Below are 19,395 nucleotides of genomic sequence, written 5' to 3'. Positions count from 1 at the left end.
GTAGAAAAAAATCCTGACGTGTAGGGGCAAAACTGAGGTCATATTCGGTTTCAGCAGGCGAAAATACATGGGAATACCATGGTCTAGTCCATGGCGCAGACAACTTTTCTTTTTTTGTGGGCCTGTGTAGTTATTGTATTATTTTTTTAGGATTATTATTATTTATTATTATTATTATTATTATTATTGTATTTTATTATATTTACGTTTTGACATTAATATTTCTTTATGAATTTTATTTTAGGTTATGTACGCAGTTTTTTATGTTTTTATTGGTTTAATTATTAGTATATCAACAATAAATATGCATCCCTTACTTGCACTGTGTGCTCGCCTCTGCATATGAAACAGAAATTTGTTGCGGCCACTTTCGACGCCTTATATCTCGAATACTACCCGTCTTAAAAATTTAACCCAAAGACCAGCGGGAAGCTTACATCATGTATAATGAGATTTGAAACTTACGCCGACCGCAAAAATTTCCAAATAAATTTTTTCGACAATATTTAAATCATTAAAAATTACGGTAAACTGAGGAAAAAAGAGCAACATTATTCTAGCATCTGTTGTTGGTATAATTGTTGGTCACATATTAATGCCGAATATACTGTTTTTCAGGAAATTTTATAAGCTTCAAATTTGGTCTGAAGCATTTTGTACGTATCTCTCATAGAAACTGAGAAAATTACAAAAAAGTGTGGCAAACCCCATTTTTTTACGAAAACTCTTAAGAAAGGCATAATTGAAATGACAATTTTTTAAAAACTTTCATTTCAAAACCGGTTCCACTGCAGGATCACATACATATGCATATAAACTTTTGAAAAAATGTCGATATTATTTTTTCTAAAGTAATTTTATGTCATGTTTTGTAAAAAAAACTATAAATTATTAAGAAATTTTTAACATAAACAAATATCTAAAAGGCTATATCTCTGGAAGTATTCATCACAGAAGGTCAAATAAAAAATCATTTTAAAGATGATTTAATAAACTTCAAGAAACATGTGTATTTTTTTAAAAAAGATAACTCGGAAGTCCGCCATTTTGAGAAGTGTACCTAAAAACCGTTTCTTTTACGGATATCAAAAATACTATTAGTCGTATGCAAATCGGTCAAAAACCAAAATAATGAAAATTTAATAACCTTTCTATTTGATTTTAACAATTTTTTACGTAGGACTACTCATTTCCGACTTATATTGCGAGGAAATATTTATTCTCACAATTTCCGAAAGTCAAAATTTCATTTAAACCGTAATATTTCCAGAAATATTAATTGCGCGGTATAACATAAATAATGCATTTTGTAGGTAATTTAATTCTCTTTCACTTTCATTGTATGCATTTTTTACTTTCGGACAGCCAGAACTGAGATATTTTGAAAAAACGCTCGAAGAAACAGCTCGTTCCTCATTTGGCCGATGCTTCAAAAAAATCTATCTCGGGAATTAATGGTCGTACGAAGTTCTACAAAGAACCAAATTACGAGGAATTTTATCAGCTACATTTTCGCTCTGAATGTTCTTTCCCGTGAAACTAATAATTTCCGAGTTATTCGCAAAAAACCCATTTTTGTACTCTTTTTTTCAAGATGGCGCAGCCGGCTCACGCTCTATGTATGGGGACTTTTAGTATGTTTAAAAGAACACTAAAATGAACCTGTATACCAATTTCTAGCTTGCCGGCAATTTTTTCATCCAAAAATCTTAATTTGACTGGGCTACACCGTGTACACCCTGGCTCTTTGCGATATGCTTTCATCTTTATCTATTCTCTCGACATTATCATTATCTTGTCAGAAAGCTAGTGTTAGTTCACATGAGCGCAAGAGCCGTTATTTTGATGATAGAATTTATATTTGCATCTCTCTGACTTTTATATAACAAGCAAAAATGGCTGTAATTAAGAATATATTATTATATTACTGTTTATCTGGAATTTTATAGAATAATTTATTGATAATTTTCGATAATTGTAATTACTAAAAATTATACAATGTATTATTAAAATCTTAATTTAAAAAATTAATTTAACTACGCAAGTAATCACTGTATATGTCATCATCCTCTATCAGTTCTAATGAGCCTGTATCTATTCGTGAATTCAAACATATACTACAGATCTTACCCGTTTCAAATGTTCTAGTGTTTTAGAATCCTAAATTACTGTTTTGTTATATTTTTAATAATAAAATAACTAAAATCTTTTATTAACAATCGCGATTTTCCAGTTTATGGAAAAGAATATTAAAATTTACCTTTTATTTATGTTTATGTATCTAATATCTATAATCCTCTAATATAAAAAAAAATAACTCTTCTTAATAATGTAATATCTAATGTCTACTGATTACATAAGGAGTGATTTCTAAAATATTTATATAAATAAACGTACATAGCTTTTACATTTTCTTATATACTTTGCTAGTCTGAAGTAGCAATAGTGCTTTGCCTATATAGCTAGCAGTAAGTACGATCTCTGATATCTCTAAATAGATTTAAAAAATCTGGGATGTGTTTTTGTGCACACGCCAAACAATATAGAGCTTCGAAGTAAGACCCCAGAGATATAGATTCAATTATAGATTTCTTAATTATAATTTTTTATCGTTTTATGTTTGTTTTGTTGACGTTTTGGTCCATCTCTCTGAGAAGCGTAAAGTATCGAACACGGTAGATCGAATCGTTTTTATGCGTGACGCGAATGTTTTGACGCACTGATGTTTATTCATCTTTAATCGTTAAGTATAAGTCATGCAAATCAATGGTTGATGTATCCTGTCTCAATGTCTCTCGATGCCTGTTTCACTAACGGCACCGGACGGTGCCGTTGAATCGCTGCTCGATGCTGTCCTGCCTGACACCTTATATGTCCTCATGGATGTTTTCGATGTCTTCCTTCTTGCATCGTCCTTGTGCACTGCCGTCTTACTGCACGACTTCCGTCCAGCAGTTTCAAAGGGTGAGTCTCTTATTTTACGCTTCTACACATCTCCATTTTTGATTTGCTTAATTATTTATTACAATATATTTCATTTATTTTAAGGATATAGTTCCGAATAACTCTTGCTCCCGATCAACCTAAAGTTTTACACATAAGTTGTTTTCGATGTGAGGAATAAAGTACGCGTGGTTCCAAATTCGGGAAATAAAAAAAAATGTTTATGACAGCACTTATCGACTAAATATAAAATCGATTCTATATGATATATATGTCGTAGGCTTTTAGAAAAATCAGCCCGTTAGCTAAAATCCTATAGGAACTTAGCTAAACGCCGGCCAATAGAATAATCAACCGTGAATTAGTGTAATAGCCTAGTAAATTCAGCCTCTTAGGCTAAAAGCCGGCTGTTAGCCTAACGGCCTGACACGCTTTGGGCAGTTAGAAAAATGATCATTGGATAGCATTGCGAATGTAAACAAAACATTTAATTACACATATACATTATTATATACATTATTATTTATTAATGCAAGTTGAGCTCATGTGGTAACGAGAGTTGCACAAAATCTTTGCTTTAAAGCAGGCATACCTGTTCGTCCGTCACTGATTCTTGGCTATTTTACAATTACATTTTTTATACGCCTGACCACCACTTGCTGACTGTTTTGCAGTAGCTTCTCTCAAGGTGAGAAATATGTCGTGTGATTTGGTAATTTGCCATTTTTCTTTGATATAATAAAGCATTTTATCTCTACCTCCGTGGCCAGTTTGGATGTGAACTTCCATCAGTTTCTCATAATAATCTTTAAGTGCCTCTATATAAATCACTGGTTCGCTTGCGTTTTGTCTTTTTACAATTACTCGCGTTTCAGACCCAATTTTCGCAAGTTCATACATCTTAGCATAGTGATAATGAGAGATAGTCTACTGTTTTAAATTGGAATTTTCAAGCTCTTCTAACATTTTAATCACACGAAGAATGTGTTCACTTGTTATAAAAAGGCAGAATAGACAAAAGAAGAAGACAATGGTTAATATGGATAATGCGCAAACAACAAAAATAAATAAATAGATAAATAATAAATTAATAAGTGAATTAAATGAAATTGATTTAGTATGCTTACATATTCGTATATCGTCAATGGTGAAATGAAATAATAATTGGTAGTCATGCAGAAAACGCAAAAGACCATAATGTAAGTTTTGCACGTCAAATTATAAGGTGAGTAGTCAATAGATAAAATTCAATAAATAATTAAGAATGAGAAGCGAGCTTCTTCTGCCATTTGAATTCAAATTGAACTGATCTAAAGAGTCAATATTAAAAACAATGACATGTAAGTCATAACAAATATTAAAAGTATAATTATATAGCCGTTATGACCTTGTCATATATTATATTTGAATTCTCCGAATCTTTTTAAATGTTTTGTTTACATTCGTAATGCTATCCAATGATCATTTTTCTAACTGCCCAAAACTTGTCAGGCCGTTAGACTAACAGCCGGTTTTTAGCCTAAGAGGCTGAATTTACTAGGCTATTACACTAATCCACGGTTGATTATTCTATTGGCCGGCGTTTAGCTAAGTTCCTAGGATTTTAGCTAATGGGCTGATTTTTCTAAAAGCCTACGACATATACAACATATATAAAAAATATAATATATATAGTATATATAATATATATAGCACACGTGGAAAGTTGTAAAAATCCATGTAGCATCTCGTTTTGCGCGGAAAATGTATGCGTGGAGGCAGTATATCCATAGGGATATCCATTGGATATCCATAGCATATTCACTGGATATTTATATAGATATTACACGTACACTGGATATTGATTAGATATTTGCGTGGATATTTATTTGATGTTTTTTATTTCTATATATGTCCATTATACACAAATAAATCCCTATAAAGCACATAAACGTTGAATCAACATCTCAAAAATATTATTTCTCTAGATTTAAAAGAGGAGCCGGGTCCGAAGACCCGCGGATGTCGCGATTTTGCTTTGTTGGGGACCTGCTTATATTCGCTCCCAACAGAAATTTACTTACGAGTTGGTCTTATCATTATGCGCCGCTTAGCGGCGTCGTTACGAACTAGTAAATATCTGTGGTAGACATGTGGTAGATACTTGGTGGACATGGATATGTGGATAACACGTGGATATCTAATGGATAACAAGAAGTCTTTACAAAAGAAAAAAAATACGCCAAGTACATAACAAACCAAAGTATATATGTATATGTAGATTTTGGAAAAAATAGATGTCTAAAATTAACTTTGTTCAAAAATAGACGTGAGATCAATGCAATTAATCAAGTACATACCCACTCGGCATGTTATGTTGCTGAAATATTGAAATATTCGGAAACAATGCAGAAACACTTCATTAACATCTCACTTGCAACTATGCATCTAAAATATTTCAAAAATGTACCTGCACCATGTTTTTTGCAATATTGCATTAACAATATGTCTAAAATCTTTCAGAAAGTTGTTTACAATATTTATAAGTTTCTGTAATATTGCAAAAAAAATGTAGCAGATGCAATATTTCAGAAACATTTCCAAAGCACTACAAAAGCACTATTACGTTTACTTTGCACGAATAATATTTCTGTAACATATCAAACGCAACACCGCATCTAAAATACCTGTGAAAAATCTCCGAAAGGTTGCGTCGGTAATGAAAAATTGAATTGCAGGCAGTGAATTTTCTACAATATTGCGGGAGAAATATTGCAGATGCAATGGTTTAGAAACATTTCTGATACATGATAAAACTATTATTACGTTTGCATTGCACGCGTTATATTTTTGAATGTTTCACATACAACATTGCATTAGTAATATTTCCGAAAAGTTGCTGACAGACTTTAGAACTTATAAAAAATTAAATTTATTATTATATAATTATTGCATTTTTTCTCTTTTATTAAGAATTTTCTGATATTCCAAATTTTGTCATATGGCATTTTTAATATAAAATATAAAATATTTAATAATATTTAATATAAAATAATATTCGACGCTGACTGGCAAAAAAGATTTATTCGTATATCTGTATTGTTAATATTGTTATGCGATAGCTTTATGCTCACCAAAATAAGCAAGTATAAGAAAGAAAGAAGCGTCAGAGTCAGAGGATCACCACTACCCTGTTCGATCATTGATGTCAAGCGACAAGGCGCCGGTATACTACTTGGATGGGTGACCGGTTGAGAGAGCGGATTTCTTCGGACAAACGCGCGACGGCTATACGCACATATACGGCTTAATATATTTTTTTTGTTCCGGTAATAAAATATTTTATTTTTCACATATCAACAAATAGTTTTTGCGTCAGTAAGAAAATTTTGTTTGCTAATACGAAACATTTTTTTAGTGTAAAATGTATTTGAAACATCTCTGAAGTGTTTCCGCAATATTTCGTAGATATATTTGAGAAATACTTCATAACATTGCCGAAATCTTTCAGCATGGTCGCATTTGAAATAATTGCGGACATTGAAACATTGCCGAAATGATGTAGAAACGGTCGTGAAAAATTTCTGAAATATTAATGAAAGATTTAATATTTCAAATGGAATTTTGCAGAAATGCCTTTGAAATATTACATGCCGAGTGGGTAATATACATATAGTTTCAATGTTATAATCTGAATTACAATTTTTATAGTACTGCTATCTATACATATATTAAGTAAGAAGTATTTAAGCTCTCTCATTTACACTTTGTTATATTAATTCGTTGGTTCTCTGCATGTATATTAATAATAAACGCTGAAATATCCAGGTGAGAAGTTAAGGAAAGACTTGACATCGAGACTCAAAAACTTGGCGTGCCCAAATAAATAAATTGACCTTTACTATAAATATTAAAAATGCTATTAGTTTTTCTAAACATTTTAAACTTTTTAGACAAAAGTTGTTCAGTGTTGAGAGGGTCTTTTGAGGATGACCTTTGTTTCACCTTGGGTTAAAATATCAAGGTTAAAGCACTATTTCAAGGTTAGGTTAGGTCGACTTTATTTTTCCAAATAGAACCCCCTATTCTTTATCACATATTCTTGTAGCTTGTAGCTGATGTTGAAACGTTTTCAAAACGCTATAATAAAGTTCTCTTTCGTCAAGAATTTTCTGATATTTTAAATTTTGTCACATTTTTAATTATGAAATATAAAATATCTCATAAAGGATTCACTTTTCGATGACTTTACCTTGATACTTTTAGGAGCTTCACACAATGAAAGAAATAGGGAACAAGGAATAGGGGAACAGCTTAATATTAATATATGCATTGTGTACATGGCATATAAAATACAGAATAAAATTTTATTACTGTTCCTTGGCACTATTCCTCTGTTCGTCTATTATGTGTTAATAAATTACATATGTTAATGAATTTCATATATAAATAATAAACTGTTCCCTATTCCCCATTCCCTGTTCCTTATTCCTTTTATTGTGCGCAGCCCCTTATACGTAGAATAACAAGAATCAATTATTGTAAATTTAAATTATTATAAAAACTCATAAACTATTTTTATTGCTTATCCCCGCAGGGTTTGCAAGTCGTTTTTATAAGGAACGTTACCCAAACCTTTACACTACTATCCTTTCTCCTTTCACTTTAACCCTTTGGACCAACGGCTTAACGTCTCTTTCCGAAAGACGGAGCCCAGTTTGCTCCGCACAAGAGCCTATCTTGCACGGAGAGGCGCAGCTTCGTAAAAACATTCCATGTTTACATGGCTCTAGTGGACTCGAACCTGGTTCCTCAGATTACGAGTCTGGAACATTAAATTATTATTAGTAATAATTAATAAGAAATTATCAGGATGCGTCCGTGCGATTTGACGAATAAGAGCAGCCCAACGTTTACGTTGTTACTTTTGTGTGGAGAAATCTTAGGAGGAGCGCTTTATAAATAACAACGGCTACGCACGAATGTCGCTCATGTATAGCCGTTGTTATTTTCACTCCTTCCAATGCTTCGCCACGCACCTAACAAAACGTAGTTGGACTGCTCTTTCTCGTCGAATCGCACAGACGCATCTTGATTCGCGTATCTGTGTTAACCCTTCGCCCGTATACCTGGGTCGTTTTCGTCCGGGCGAAAATCAAATGTAGTTGTAACTTTTGAAAACGGGTAGAGAGGGCGCCATTGCGCATCCGTAAAAAAGTTATGCTCCCCGAGAACCCGCCTACCGAGTTTCAAGGCGCCAGTCCCCCTCCGGCCGTCACAGGAGACACGTCAATTCTTGAAAGGACGAAAACGACCCAGGTTTGCGGCAAACGTTGCCCAAAAACGTAAGTAATTTTTTTGTGTTTTTTTGTTTTAAAGTGTTCATTGTGTCCGTAGAAGTTTCATAAAAACATCTGACCGCGAAAAAAAAATTACAAAAATGTTTTTGTTCAGTTTTTCGACAAAAATGGCGCAGCGGTCGGTCGAGGAAATGTCTATTGCCTATTGCCCGAGTGATAAAGATCGCAAAACTAACTATTGCTGCGTGAAATGCAAGAAACCAACTTGCGATGATCATCGCGTTACGTGCTGCGTGCCGTGCTTTGTGTAGCGTGTTTTTTACGACTTACATTAATGTATTTTTCTAGATAAACAATAAAGTAATGTTGGGATACTTAACTATTGAGTTATTACTTATTTTATTACTAATTTTTTTATTATTAAATATTTATTACTATTTTTACTACGAAATTTGGGGCTAATTTATTGGCAATTTTAAGGTCGCAAACTTAAGCATTTAATTTCAAAATAATTGCATGCAATATTTTTTTTATGAAAGGTACGTTTTTCCCCTTCAATTTCCGTTTTGATTCATTTCGATATCTTTATTTGTCTTAAAGTTATGATTTTTTGAGTAAACAAATGATTTTACCCCTAGTTACTCCATTTTTTTAATATAAATTATGTGAAAAAATTAAATTGTTTATAATTTTATGATTGATACTTCAAATTGAAGGTTTGAATTACCTCCATGAATTTTTTCAGATTTTTTGTAACACTTTAACACTTAAAAAAAACGTCAGGACGAAAACGACCCAGGTTGGCGGCGTAAAGGTGCCAAAAAAACGTATGCGGGCGAAGGGTTAAGATAATTTCTCATTAATTATTAAGAAACTTACAATATGATGAAGGATTTTTCGATCCAGTTTTACCCGCTCTACCTGCCCACGAACAGTGGTCCGCATATTACATATGATACTAAAATATATTAAAATATTTTTGAAATACATGTATAGGTACCTCTCTTTCTTTGTTTCTTCTCTCTCTCTCTCTCTCTCTCTCTCTCTCTCTCTCTCTCTCTCTCTCTCTCTCTCTCTCTCTCTCTCTCTCTCTCTCTCTCTCTCTCTCTCTCTCTCTCTCTCTCTCTCTCTCTCTCTCTCTCTCTCTCTCTCTCTCTCTCTCGCTCGCTCGCTCGCTCTGGAGGTCTTTTTTCCTTTCTCTTTCCTTTTCCTCTCTTATTTGTCTTCCTTAATATTAAGGAAAAAGTATCTATAATAATCTGTAATCAAAACCAAATATCAAGAGACACGCACCGTGACTCTTTTACGCGAACGCACGAGTTGCGAGTACCCGAGATTTTGAGATCTCAATAACGAGTGAACGGATCAAGTTCTAACATACATGCATACTTACATAATGCATACATGTATACATAAGTATAATATATGTTAAAATATTTTTGGAATATATATCTCTTTTTGTATCCCCTTCCGGTCTCTCTCTCTCTCTCTCTCTCTCTCTCTCTCTCTCTCTCTCTCTCTCTCTCTCTCTCTCTCTCTCTCTCTCTCTCTCTCTCTCTCTCTCTCTGTTGAAAAATTCTCTCTTGAAACTCTTTCTGTAACCTCGCACTGTCAAACGCGAAACAAATTTAACCTTTTGACACGCATTGACAAGCCGTTGACTCTCAAGCGAGATTACTAATCAACATCATTAAATATCAATTTCACTCTTATGATAATTTCGAGATTCGATCTGCATATAAGCGAGATAATCAATCAGCATCAAGGAATGTGAGCGTGTGAATGTGGTTACACCCCACCAAACACAATGCAACACACATATTATATTGCATTTAGATTGTTGAGCAGGAAATTACAACTAATCTGTAGGTAACATGTTGCATTGTGTTTGCTGGGACTGATTGCACTAACCAGAGCGGTATGAACGCGTTTTGAGGGATAAACTGGCTTTGCGTGTGTGAGTGCAAACGCGTGTCCGTGTGACTGAAATCTGAACTTCTTGCTGAGATCTCGCCGAAAAAATTCACATTTTTGACATGTGAGATTTCGAGATCTCAGTATTGACTGCACCAATCTTAATCAGATTAGTCGCAATCGAAAGCTCGTATCAACGTTATACTAGATAACTGTCGTCAGATTTTCGATCGCAGTTTTCTTTCTTGAGATGTTTGATTCGGAAAATCGATCGGTCTGAAAACTCCGGATAAAGTACTTGGTAGCGTCGTCTGCTAGCTCTCTCTTTATGTACTTGGCGTCGCGACGCTACTGCGTCGCTTGATATCTTTAATAGATATTTTGTGGACATGGATATGTGGATAACGCGTGGATATCTAATAGATATCTTTGACAGATATTTTGTGGATATGGATATGTTGATAGCACGTGGATATCTAATGGATATCTTTGACAGATACTTTGTGGATATAGATATGTGGATAGCACGTGGATATCTAATGGATATCTTTGACAGATATAACTTTGTGGACATGGATATGTGGATAACACATGGATCTAATGGATATCCCTGCTGGTTATTTGAGAGATATAGATATTTTTACATCTATTAGATATCTATTAGATATCTATAATAGATATGGACGTCATATGGATATGTAGATATCCATTGGATATCTATTAGATATTTTGTTCTGTATGGGAATTGTTGTGTGGATGGAAAAGTATATGCGTGAATACAATAGATTCACACTTTCCCACCCACAACAAAATTAATGAAAGATTTATTATTACTTTTACCAAAAAGTCTTGGATACAATTACCGGTAAAATTAATAAATTTGCTATAATTTATCACCTTTACCATCGTATGTTGAAAATTATGCATAATAACCGGTAATTTACATATAATTATCGAATTTATCACTTTTACAATAACATATATATCATATAGAATCGATTTTAGTCGATAAGTGCTAACATAAAAAAATTTTTTTATTTCCCGAAGTTGGGACCACGCGGATTTTATTCTTCACACCGAAAACAACTTATGAGTAAAATTTTAGGTTGATTAGGAGCAGGGGTCATTCGGAACTACACCCTATTTTAATTTTAGTTTACTTATATATTACAATACATTTAATGTACATAGTACATTTTTATACAAAGTGGTCCCAGGAGGAAAGGTCACATACCTGGGAGGTGATAGTATCCGTCATTTTAAGCAAACATGTTTATATGAACAAGTGTCCTATTCCAAGATAGAGCTACTTGAATGTACAGTTGTAAAATTACTGAAAGATATACATACTTCACACAGTTGACTGTTGATAGTGACATTGTAGAAGTGTTGTAAAAAATGCCGCACATTTTTATAAATGTTCAATATGCAGATATGCTGTATGTTTACGGCTTCTGTGATGGTAATACCACTGCTGCATTTGTGCGACAGTCTACTATTATGTGAAGCATGTATCTTTCTTATCAGTAATTTTGCAACTGTTATACATTCAAATAGCTCTATCTCGAAAACCGTCTTCTTCGGAATAAAACGCTTGTTCATGTAAACATTTCTGCTTAAAATGACCGATATTATCACCTCCCAGAGTAGTGATTTTTCCTCCTGGAACACCCTATATAAACTTAAAGATTTGCTGGTTGAAGTGTCAACGTTGTAAGTATATATCAAAAATAAGTGTTTCGAGGCTGTTAATAATTCTGTAATTATAATATTCGTGTTATAGTTTCGTTTAAACTAATATAAATTAAATTTTAATTTGTTTTATCATTAATATTTAAAATTATATAATATCAACAATTAATTAGAAAAAATGTTATTTTTGGTCGGGCTTTGGATCTTGGTAGCCTAATAATAATGTTTTTGTGTGAATTTTGTATACGTTTTCCAACTCATTGTCAGTAAACTGCGTATCGATTATTTGTCTTAAAACACAACATTTTGTTGGAACAGTAAAGTCACATACTTAAATCGATAATTGATTTCATTTTTGATACTAATAAAGATCCCTTTTAAATCACTGTAAAGAATTTATTGCGAAAAATATCACTCTCGCTAGAATTTAAATCTGGACCTCCCTACAATCTATGTCTTTATCATCTAATATCGTCTTTATTAATTTGACATTTGAGGCACGTACTTATACATATAATATCAATAATATTAAATCTTCAATGAGATATAAATAATTTTAACATAAATGATAAATTCAGATAATAAATAATTTTAATAACGTTGTTACTTCAAAAATAAATTAATAGCTATAAATAAGTATAAAAATTTAGCACTGAAATTTGTATTTTAAACATCATCGATTTTATTGCAAAAAAACTCGGATATTTTTAACGTGATTAATGGAGAATATACTTTAAGATATGATTTACAAACAGAATAACATCATTATGCGCGTAATAAATGCTTCCGGTCAGACATTAACACTATCCCAATGTTGAACACTATTTACCGTTTGGATCGCGCGCGTGACATGAAGATACAAAATCCGAAAGAATATAAAACAACTTACCCCTTTCATCTCTTTCAAACAACTTATCTCTGGCTTTCAAGGAACTGAAAATCGGTAAATAACATTCGAGAGAGCCGAGCTTTTCTCCATAAAGGAGCTGCATATTTTAGAGGCGTACATTTTTCTAGAAAAACTGTCGTGCATAAATATGATTATTTAATATACTAACACAAAATATGATAAAAATTTATAACTTAATTTTAATCTAATCCTTAAAAACCAAGTCTGTCTGCTCAGTCGAGCTCTATTATCTTTATGTCGATGACACGCTTTTTCAAGTTGTCGTATCGTCCTCAAGCGACATTCGTTAATAAGAGGCGCACGGCGCCGAAATGTAGCATCATACGTAGAGGCGTTGGGATGAAATAATTAAGTTATAACAATGTTACAGGATTGTCAAGGGATTTCCGCCAGTTTCACCCTTCATTGGAGTCTCGCCAACCTTGTGCTATCTTCTCAAGGAGAAGAAGCCTCTCTGTTGCCTTCAGCTGGCTCAGGTATGTGGCACTACGGACGGTTCTCTGGAAAATAAAATTAAAAATTATGAATACGGAATGGTATTGATTTTTGACACTCACGATTCTTTTTGCCGTTTTATTAGGTGTGCCAACATTGCAGCTATAGAAACGCCAAAGAATACAATTGGCAGAATAAGACCATTATACTGGCAGCGGATTATGCTAGCAATGGAATTTATAACTTTATAATACCATTGAGGGCACATTTTAGGTATTTATTGCATCATTAATGCTTTAATATATGGTGGATTATTTAATAGTGAACATGTTTGTATTGTTCACTTAACTTTATAAAATTGCTTCCATACGGCAATTGCCAATAAGTAGAAATTTTTTCATCTATATTGCTATGCGGTTATAACTTTTTAATTACATTGAAAAAAATGTGAACGCTATTATAAGTAGCATTAAAACTCTAGTAGTGTTATATAATTGTTATTTCTTTAGTTATAATTTTATTATAATTAAATAAAATAATTATTATAGTTATTAGTTATTATAATTTTATTATAATTTTATGAGCGTTATTTTAATATACATTTTTCAATCACGTTAACATTTTTCATTAATTTAAACTATTTTAAACAATATTTAATGATTTCAAATATCTCAAATATTTCTTAATTACAGTGTTACTTAAAACCAACTTTGGCCTAAAGCTATTTATATTCAACTGCGATTTTAATACAAAATATATTTTAGGAGCCTATTGTTAAATGTATTTCTATTAAAGACGTGCGTACGCGCTCACGTTTTTAAGAAGGAAATTATTCCAAATTTTGTTAAAAATTACATGTGACTTCAAAGACGATGGGTCGTGATCACAGAGCACGCTGTTTTTCTCTTAATATTGTTAAAGTATTTCGTATTGCCAATTAAAGTTAAAAGAGATATCGCAATAATTAAAGCTAAAAGAAATTGATTAAGTAGCGTAGGTACGAGGAGAAGCGATCAATTAACAAGCAGGAACATTTGTCAGGTCGAAAACATCATTGAATCCGATCATCCTTTTGCTGGAGAGAAAACCGGAAATCGCGTTTCTCGACGCAGTGTCCTACTTTCCGTTGGTTTACTGGATGCGCGGTTCGATCGACTGTTTAGACGACCTTCTCCGGGCTGGTATCACTTTAGCTGAAAACGTTGTAGTCGTAAACAAGGAACTCAACAATTCCGCCGAGGAGGACACCCTGGCTGATTGTAATACAATCGTTGCGGTGCAGACTATGTTTAAGTGAGTATTATTACTACAAAAATTGTCTGGCAGAAAATGTGTCGACCATTATTTATAACTTAAACCTATAATAACTGTGCCTTGTTTGCAAAAGATATTCGTATTGTTATTTAGTATAAAATAAATTATTTTAATATGATATATATTCTAATCTCTAAATATACATTTTGATATCTTATTATTATTATAATGATGTAAAGATAAAAGATATTTACAATTTAAAATTATTATTATAGAAAATCAAGATTATAAAAATGTTTATTTTAAAGAAAATGACATTTAAGACGCATTGTTAATAACGACAAATATAAAGAGAAAAATTATCAACAAAATTACACAAAATTATATATTACATTCTCATTTTTTATGGGATTATTTTCTATTTCTTTGATAGATTCTTCCCAAGCATAAAGAGTATAACAGAATTGTCCCAGTCGAGCAATATGCGTTTCATGCAGTTCCGGGCACACGACAAGTACGCTTTGCATCTCAGCAAAATGGAAAAGGTACTCCTCAGTGCTACTACCGATGACAACTACTCCGATGAGCCTCCGATGGGCTCTCCGGTAACACGATATCACTCATTCTCCAAACTCTGACTGATTGATTGTTGAATTGATTGATCGATTGACTGCTAAATTCTAATGTTATCGTCGCTCTCGTTCTAATATATTCGCGGTACTTGACCCAAAAATACTATATTACACAATCGTAAAATTAATATTTTTGCGCAACCCCTATATAAAATTTATGATTTACCAATATCCACAGAATGATAACAAAGAACGCACTTTTGCGGCTTGAACTTATAAAACTATTTCTTCCATATTTCGTCCTACTTCGCTGTTTTCCGGCATGGCTTTTATACAAATCTAATTTCGGCGGATGCAGCGTTCGAGGTTGCGGCAAACTTAAAAAGACGCTCCCCGAGATTTGCGATCGCCGGCCTCGTAAAGCCGCACCGTTGGAAGCGGAAAGAAATTACGAGGGTAAAGTCGCTCCGCGCGGAAATCACTTTGCTCTAAGTGCTGCTTTCCGCATGCACCCTCGGCGCCGCTTGTCAACTTTACCAACGCCATCACATCTTTACTTTATTCTTTGGTCCGCGATATTAACACGGAAGAACTCGAGAGAGAGAGAGAGAGAGAGGTTTTTTTAAATGATTCTAAGGAGAATAAAGTGTAGCGCACATAATTACGTTATAACTTACGCTGTAATTAATTATAAATTGGTCATATACACAACTACAATTATAAGTTGATTATAGTTATTTTTAAGAATGTGTATATATTGATTAGAAGTGCTGATGTGGTAAATTTTAAATTTTTAAAGACAGGAATTTTTTTTATATACATATTTTACGAGATATTTTATAGAGAGCGATGAGAACATGGAAAATATCGATGACTTTATATGAACAACATTTTACAAGTAGCCGCTTATGAACTTATAGGTATCGATGCTTGGGTCACGATGAACTGATTACCTTCTGTACTTATTGTCCCGTTGCACTCAATATATCGATAGCTATTTCTTAGTACTCTTTAATCTTAAATTGGATGTTATAGCATGGTGACTCATGCCTTGAAATTGATGCCGCTTAATAGATTAGAATCCTTGAAAACATTATAATCATTTTCTTCGCCTTTCCGCACAAACATACACGCGTGTGTTACTTTATTTCCCTGTATTATATCTAAAGCATGACACATTTTTAGTCAACCTGCATTACTTGACAATTACCCGGCATTTTTTATGATACATTGAGTGTTGTGTAAGATATGTGACACGCGTGCTTGCTCAAAAATTATGTTCCACATAACAATCATGAATCTATGAATTCGTTTCTTATCATCAAGTAGGGAAATGAATTATTGACTATAACGCGTAATACGTTGTTTGAAGTTATGTATATTGTTAGAATAATTTTAATTATCCTTGGTTAAAAAGTATGCCTTGACGATAACGAACCAAAGTACGGTTGTATCGTCTTGGCGACTATAATGACCAATATAGTAATAAATTATTGCCAGTTAGGCCGATTCATACGTCTTAAGCTTATTATTTCAGACTGGCGAATTAAAATTGTATTGAATTTTAATTATGTTATTAATTGCGGTTTGGAGAAAAACTAATCAACGTAATCTATCTATATCTTGTTACCAAAACAATTAATATTATTATATGCGACAGTATCTGTTTTAGCTTCGTAGATGCCACGGAATGCCATTAGGTTAATTATGCTAATATTAGTATAAGTCTTATAACGTCTTGAATATCAATTTTGTGAGTTAAAAATTCTACATTAAAGGAACCTCTTTCATTTTCTCCCTTGATATGCCGCATCATTATGCGATAGCGTTTCTAATCTTCTAATATTCATTCTTTATTTGTACAGAAGAAACGTGAAATTATTTACGCCATGTCATTTTCATGCCACGTTGCATGATGCGATGCGATGTGCCAGATGCTCGAAGATTTTCAATATTTAAAAGATTTGACACTAGTTAAATTATAAATATAAAGATATACATATATTAAAATCAATTTGTCCCAAATTTCAGTATTTGAATCAGAATTAGTTGGACTTAAAAAAAGCTAATTTTGTTTATATGTATAAATCAAATACATACATTTTGTATAATCATGCTGTATAATACATTGCGTTGGATAACAGATTTTTTATTTGATAGACTTCAATATTATGTTATGGATTATTAAATGATTAATGTTGATCAAATAAACATTTTATAATATAAAACTTTATTTCTTAAACAATAATATATACTTTTAATATTTTATTTATTTACAATATCAATATGTGGTTTCGGAATTACAAATGCTTGCGTTTGTTTGCTATATAGAAATATTTAATATTGGAGCACTTAAAAATTGATATTGCTGTTCCATGCCTAACTGAAAATGTTGACACACTCGGAATGTATTTAAACGAAAAGTGAAAAATGTTTGTGTACATTAGAGGAAGGCGGAAAATGTATGAGAGTTCGTAACCAATTTTAGGAGCGATTGTTTGCAGCAGCCAGCGATATTATCTATAATAAATAAAATTGACGATTGATAATGTTTGCAGAGAGAAAAGGAAAGAGGATCTCACATATCGTACATGTTTCGATTGCCGTTCGCCGCCGGTAGTGTCTTCAGCGCCTCGATGTTAGATACTTTGCTTTACCAAGCGTTCGTCAAAGATTACGTGATAACATTCGTAAGATTGTTACTAGGAGTAGATCAAGCGCCAGGATCTGGATTCCTCACGTCGGTGAGCAATTATTTAAAATATATCTCATTAATATGAAATTGTTAATAATCTACAAATATAATCTACAAATTGTTAATAATCTACGAATGTTTAATTCCTTCATATTAGTTATAATTTCTTTAACATATATATTAATGACAGTTGCAGTAATTACAGCAACATTTATTATTATAAGCCATTTTCAATCTAACAATAACTTTAATAATATGTAAATTTAATATAAATAAAGAAAATCGAGTCACAAAGAGTAGGGGAGACCGGGGCTAAGCCGACACTATTTTTTCAAAGGCAATTTTTAATATTTAATTAAAATTTTTAGGCAAATTCAATGGTACATATTTAAAGAGTGTTTCTTCAGGTACAAAATTGATTCAGGAAGTTTTGCTGTACGTCGCTTTGTTTTGCCGCCAGGAAAGGAAAAGTGACGCGAAGACAAATTTTCGAATTGAAAAATGCCGGGGCAAACTCGACACCCCGCCGGGGCAAACTCAACACTTTGTCTGATCGACACAATTTGATCTGGAACTTATTTTTTACTGTCTGAAAATAAAAATACATTGTTTATTGTGTATTTAAAAAGTACAAAAATTCGGAATAAAGTAGCTAGAACAATCATTTAAAATAATGAGAACAAAAATTGTTGAAGTTTCAATTATCTTCATCTAAACTCATGTCTGAAAAACAATTAATGCAGGTAAACTCGCGATCGGACGTGCGCATACATTTGTCATGAGCCATACGGCTGCATGACAAGCATCGTTTGTTACTGGGAGCCGACGAAACGGCGTGGTGTTGACTTTGCCCCGGACGTCGTTTTTCACTTTTGTCACTTCAAAAACATGAAAATTTTGAAAATATGCAAAAACGATTATCGGATTCATATAGAGCATCAAATTTCCCATCAAAATCACTTACCGGTAGATTCGCAAGAGTAAAGCTCGATGAAAGAGTAGACATTTTCGAGAGATCAGAAAAATTACTTTTCACTATCAAAAACGCTTATGTCGCGTTAAAAATTACACTATAACTCAGAATGTTACCAAATTCCGTTGATAATACTGGCACATAAAGACGCATTTACAGTAGAAAAGGCAAGTTTCTACGATAGATTTAAATTGGCAAAAAGCCTAGTGTCAAGTTTGCCCCGTTGTCGGCTTAGCCCCGGTCTCCCCTATATCAATTTATTTAGTCAATTTCTACATAGGAATTATAAAGAATTCTACTATATATTTCTGTTCATTATGTGTACTATGTTGTTGACATCATTAGCAAATGCAATGAAAACAATTGCAGATGCGAATAACTAAGGATGACATGTGGATAAGAACGTACGGCAGATTGTATCAAAAACTTTGTTCGACCACCTGCGAAATTCCAATTGGAATATACAGGACGCAGGACACTACCGTATCGGACTCCTCACATGTAAGTATATAACTTCACATATCTCATCTAGGAAGAAATATAGTCGAAGTAGAGTTTGTTACTGGTACTTTTACAAAGACAGGAAAAATCGTTGAATGGCGGCTGTGAGTAGCGCATGGTTGTGCTCTCGCTACTTCTTTTTGATTTCGTTTCCTGCCTCATTTCTTCTCGTGGCATTTTCTCGTGGCCTAATCCTGCCGCGCATAAATAACGATCCGGGACCGTTG

At 33.0% G+C, this 19,395-nt stretch overlaps 1 protein-coding gene across 1 annotated transcript in view; it reads left to right on the top strand.

The window, feature by feature from the left end:
* Nucleotides 1–2,872: 2,872 nt before the first annotated feature.
* Slo2 (slowpoke 2) overlaps nucleotides 2,873–19,395 on the top strand; it is a gene marked incomplete at its 5' end in the record, with an annotated part of 28,480 nt that continues 11,957 nt past the window's right edge. Inside the window, 7 exons of the mRNA XM_071721055.1 lie at nucleotides 2,873–2,964; nucleotides 13,109–13,214; nucleotides 13,319–13,446; nucleotides 14,215–14,466; nucleotides 14,861–15,032; nucleotides 17,558–17,743; nucleotides 19,037–19,168. Of these exons, the coding sequence (XP_071577156.1) occupies nucleotides 2,873–2,964; nucleotides 13,109–13,214; nucleotides 13,319–13,446; nucleotides 14,215–14,466; nucleotides 14,861–15,032; nucleotides 17,558–17,743; nucleotides 19,037–19,168 (1,068 nt within the window). The remainder of the gene's footprint in view (nucleotides 2,965–13,108; nucleotides 13,215–13,318; nucleotides 13,447–14,214; nucleotides 14,467–14,860; nucleotides 15,033–17,557; nucleotides 17,744–19,036; nucleotides 19,169–19,395) is intronic.

The sequence above is a fragment of the Temnothorax nylanderi genome, unplaced genomic scaffold (assembly GCF_030848795.1).
Source record: "Temnothorax nylanderi isolate EJ_2023f unplaced genomic scaffold, tnyl_v1.0 TNYL_tig0387_pilon, whole genome shotgun sequence".
In the NCBI taxonomy this organism is placed as follows: domain Eukaryota; kingdom Metazoa; phylum Arthropoda; class Insecta; order Hymenoptera; family Formicidae; genus Temnothorax; species Temnothorax nylanderi.
This window is presented reverse-complemented; position numbering and strand designations above follow the sequence as displayed.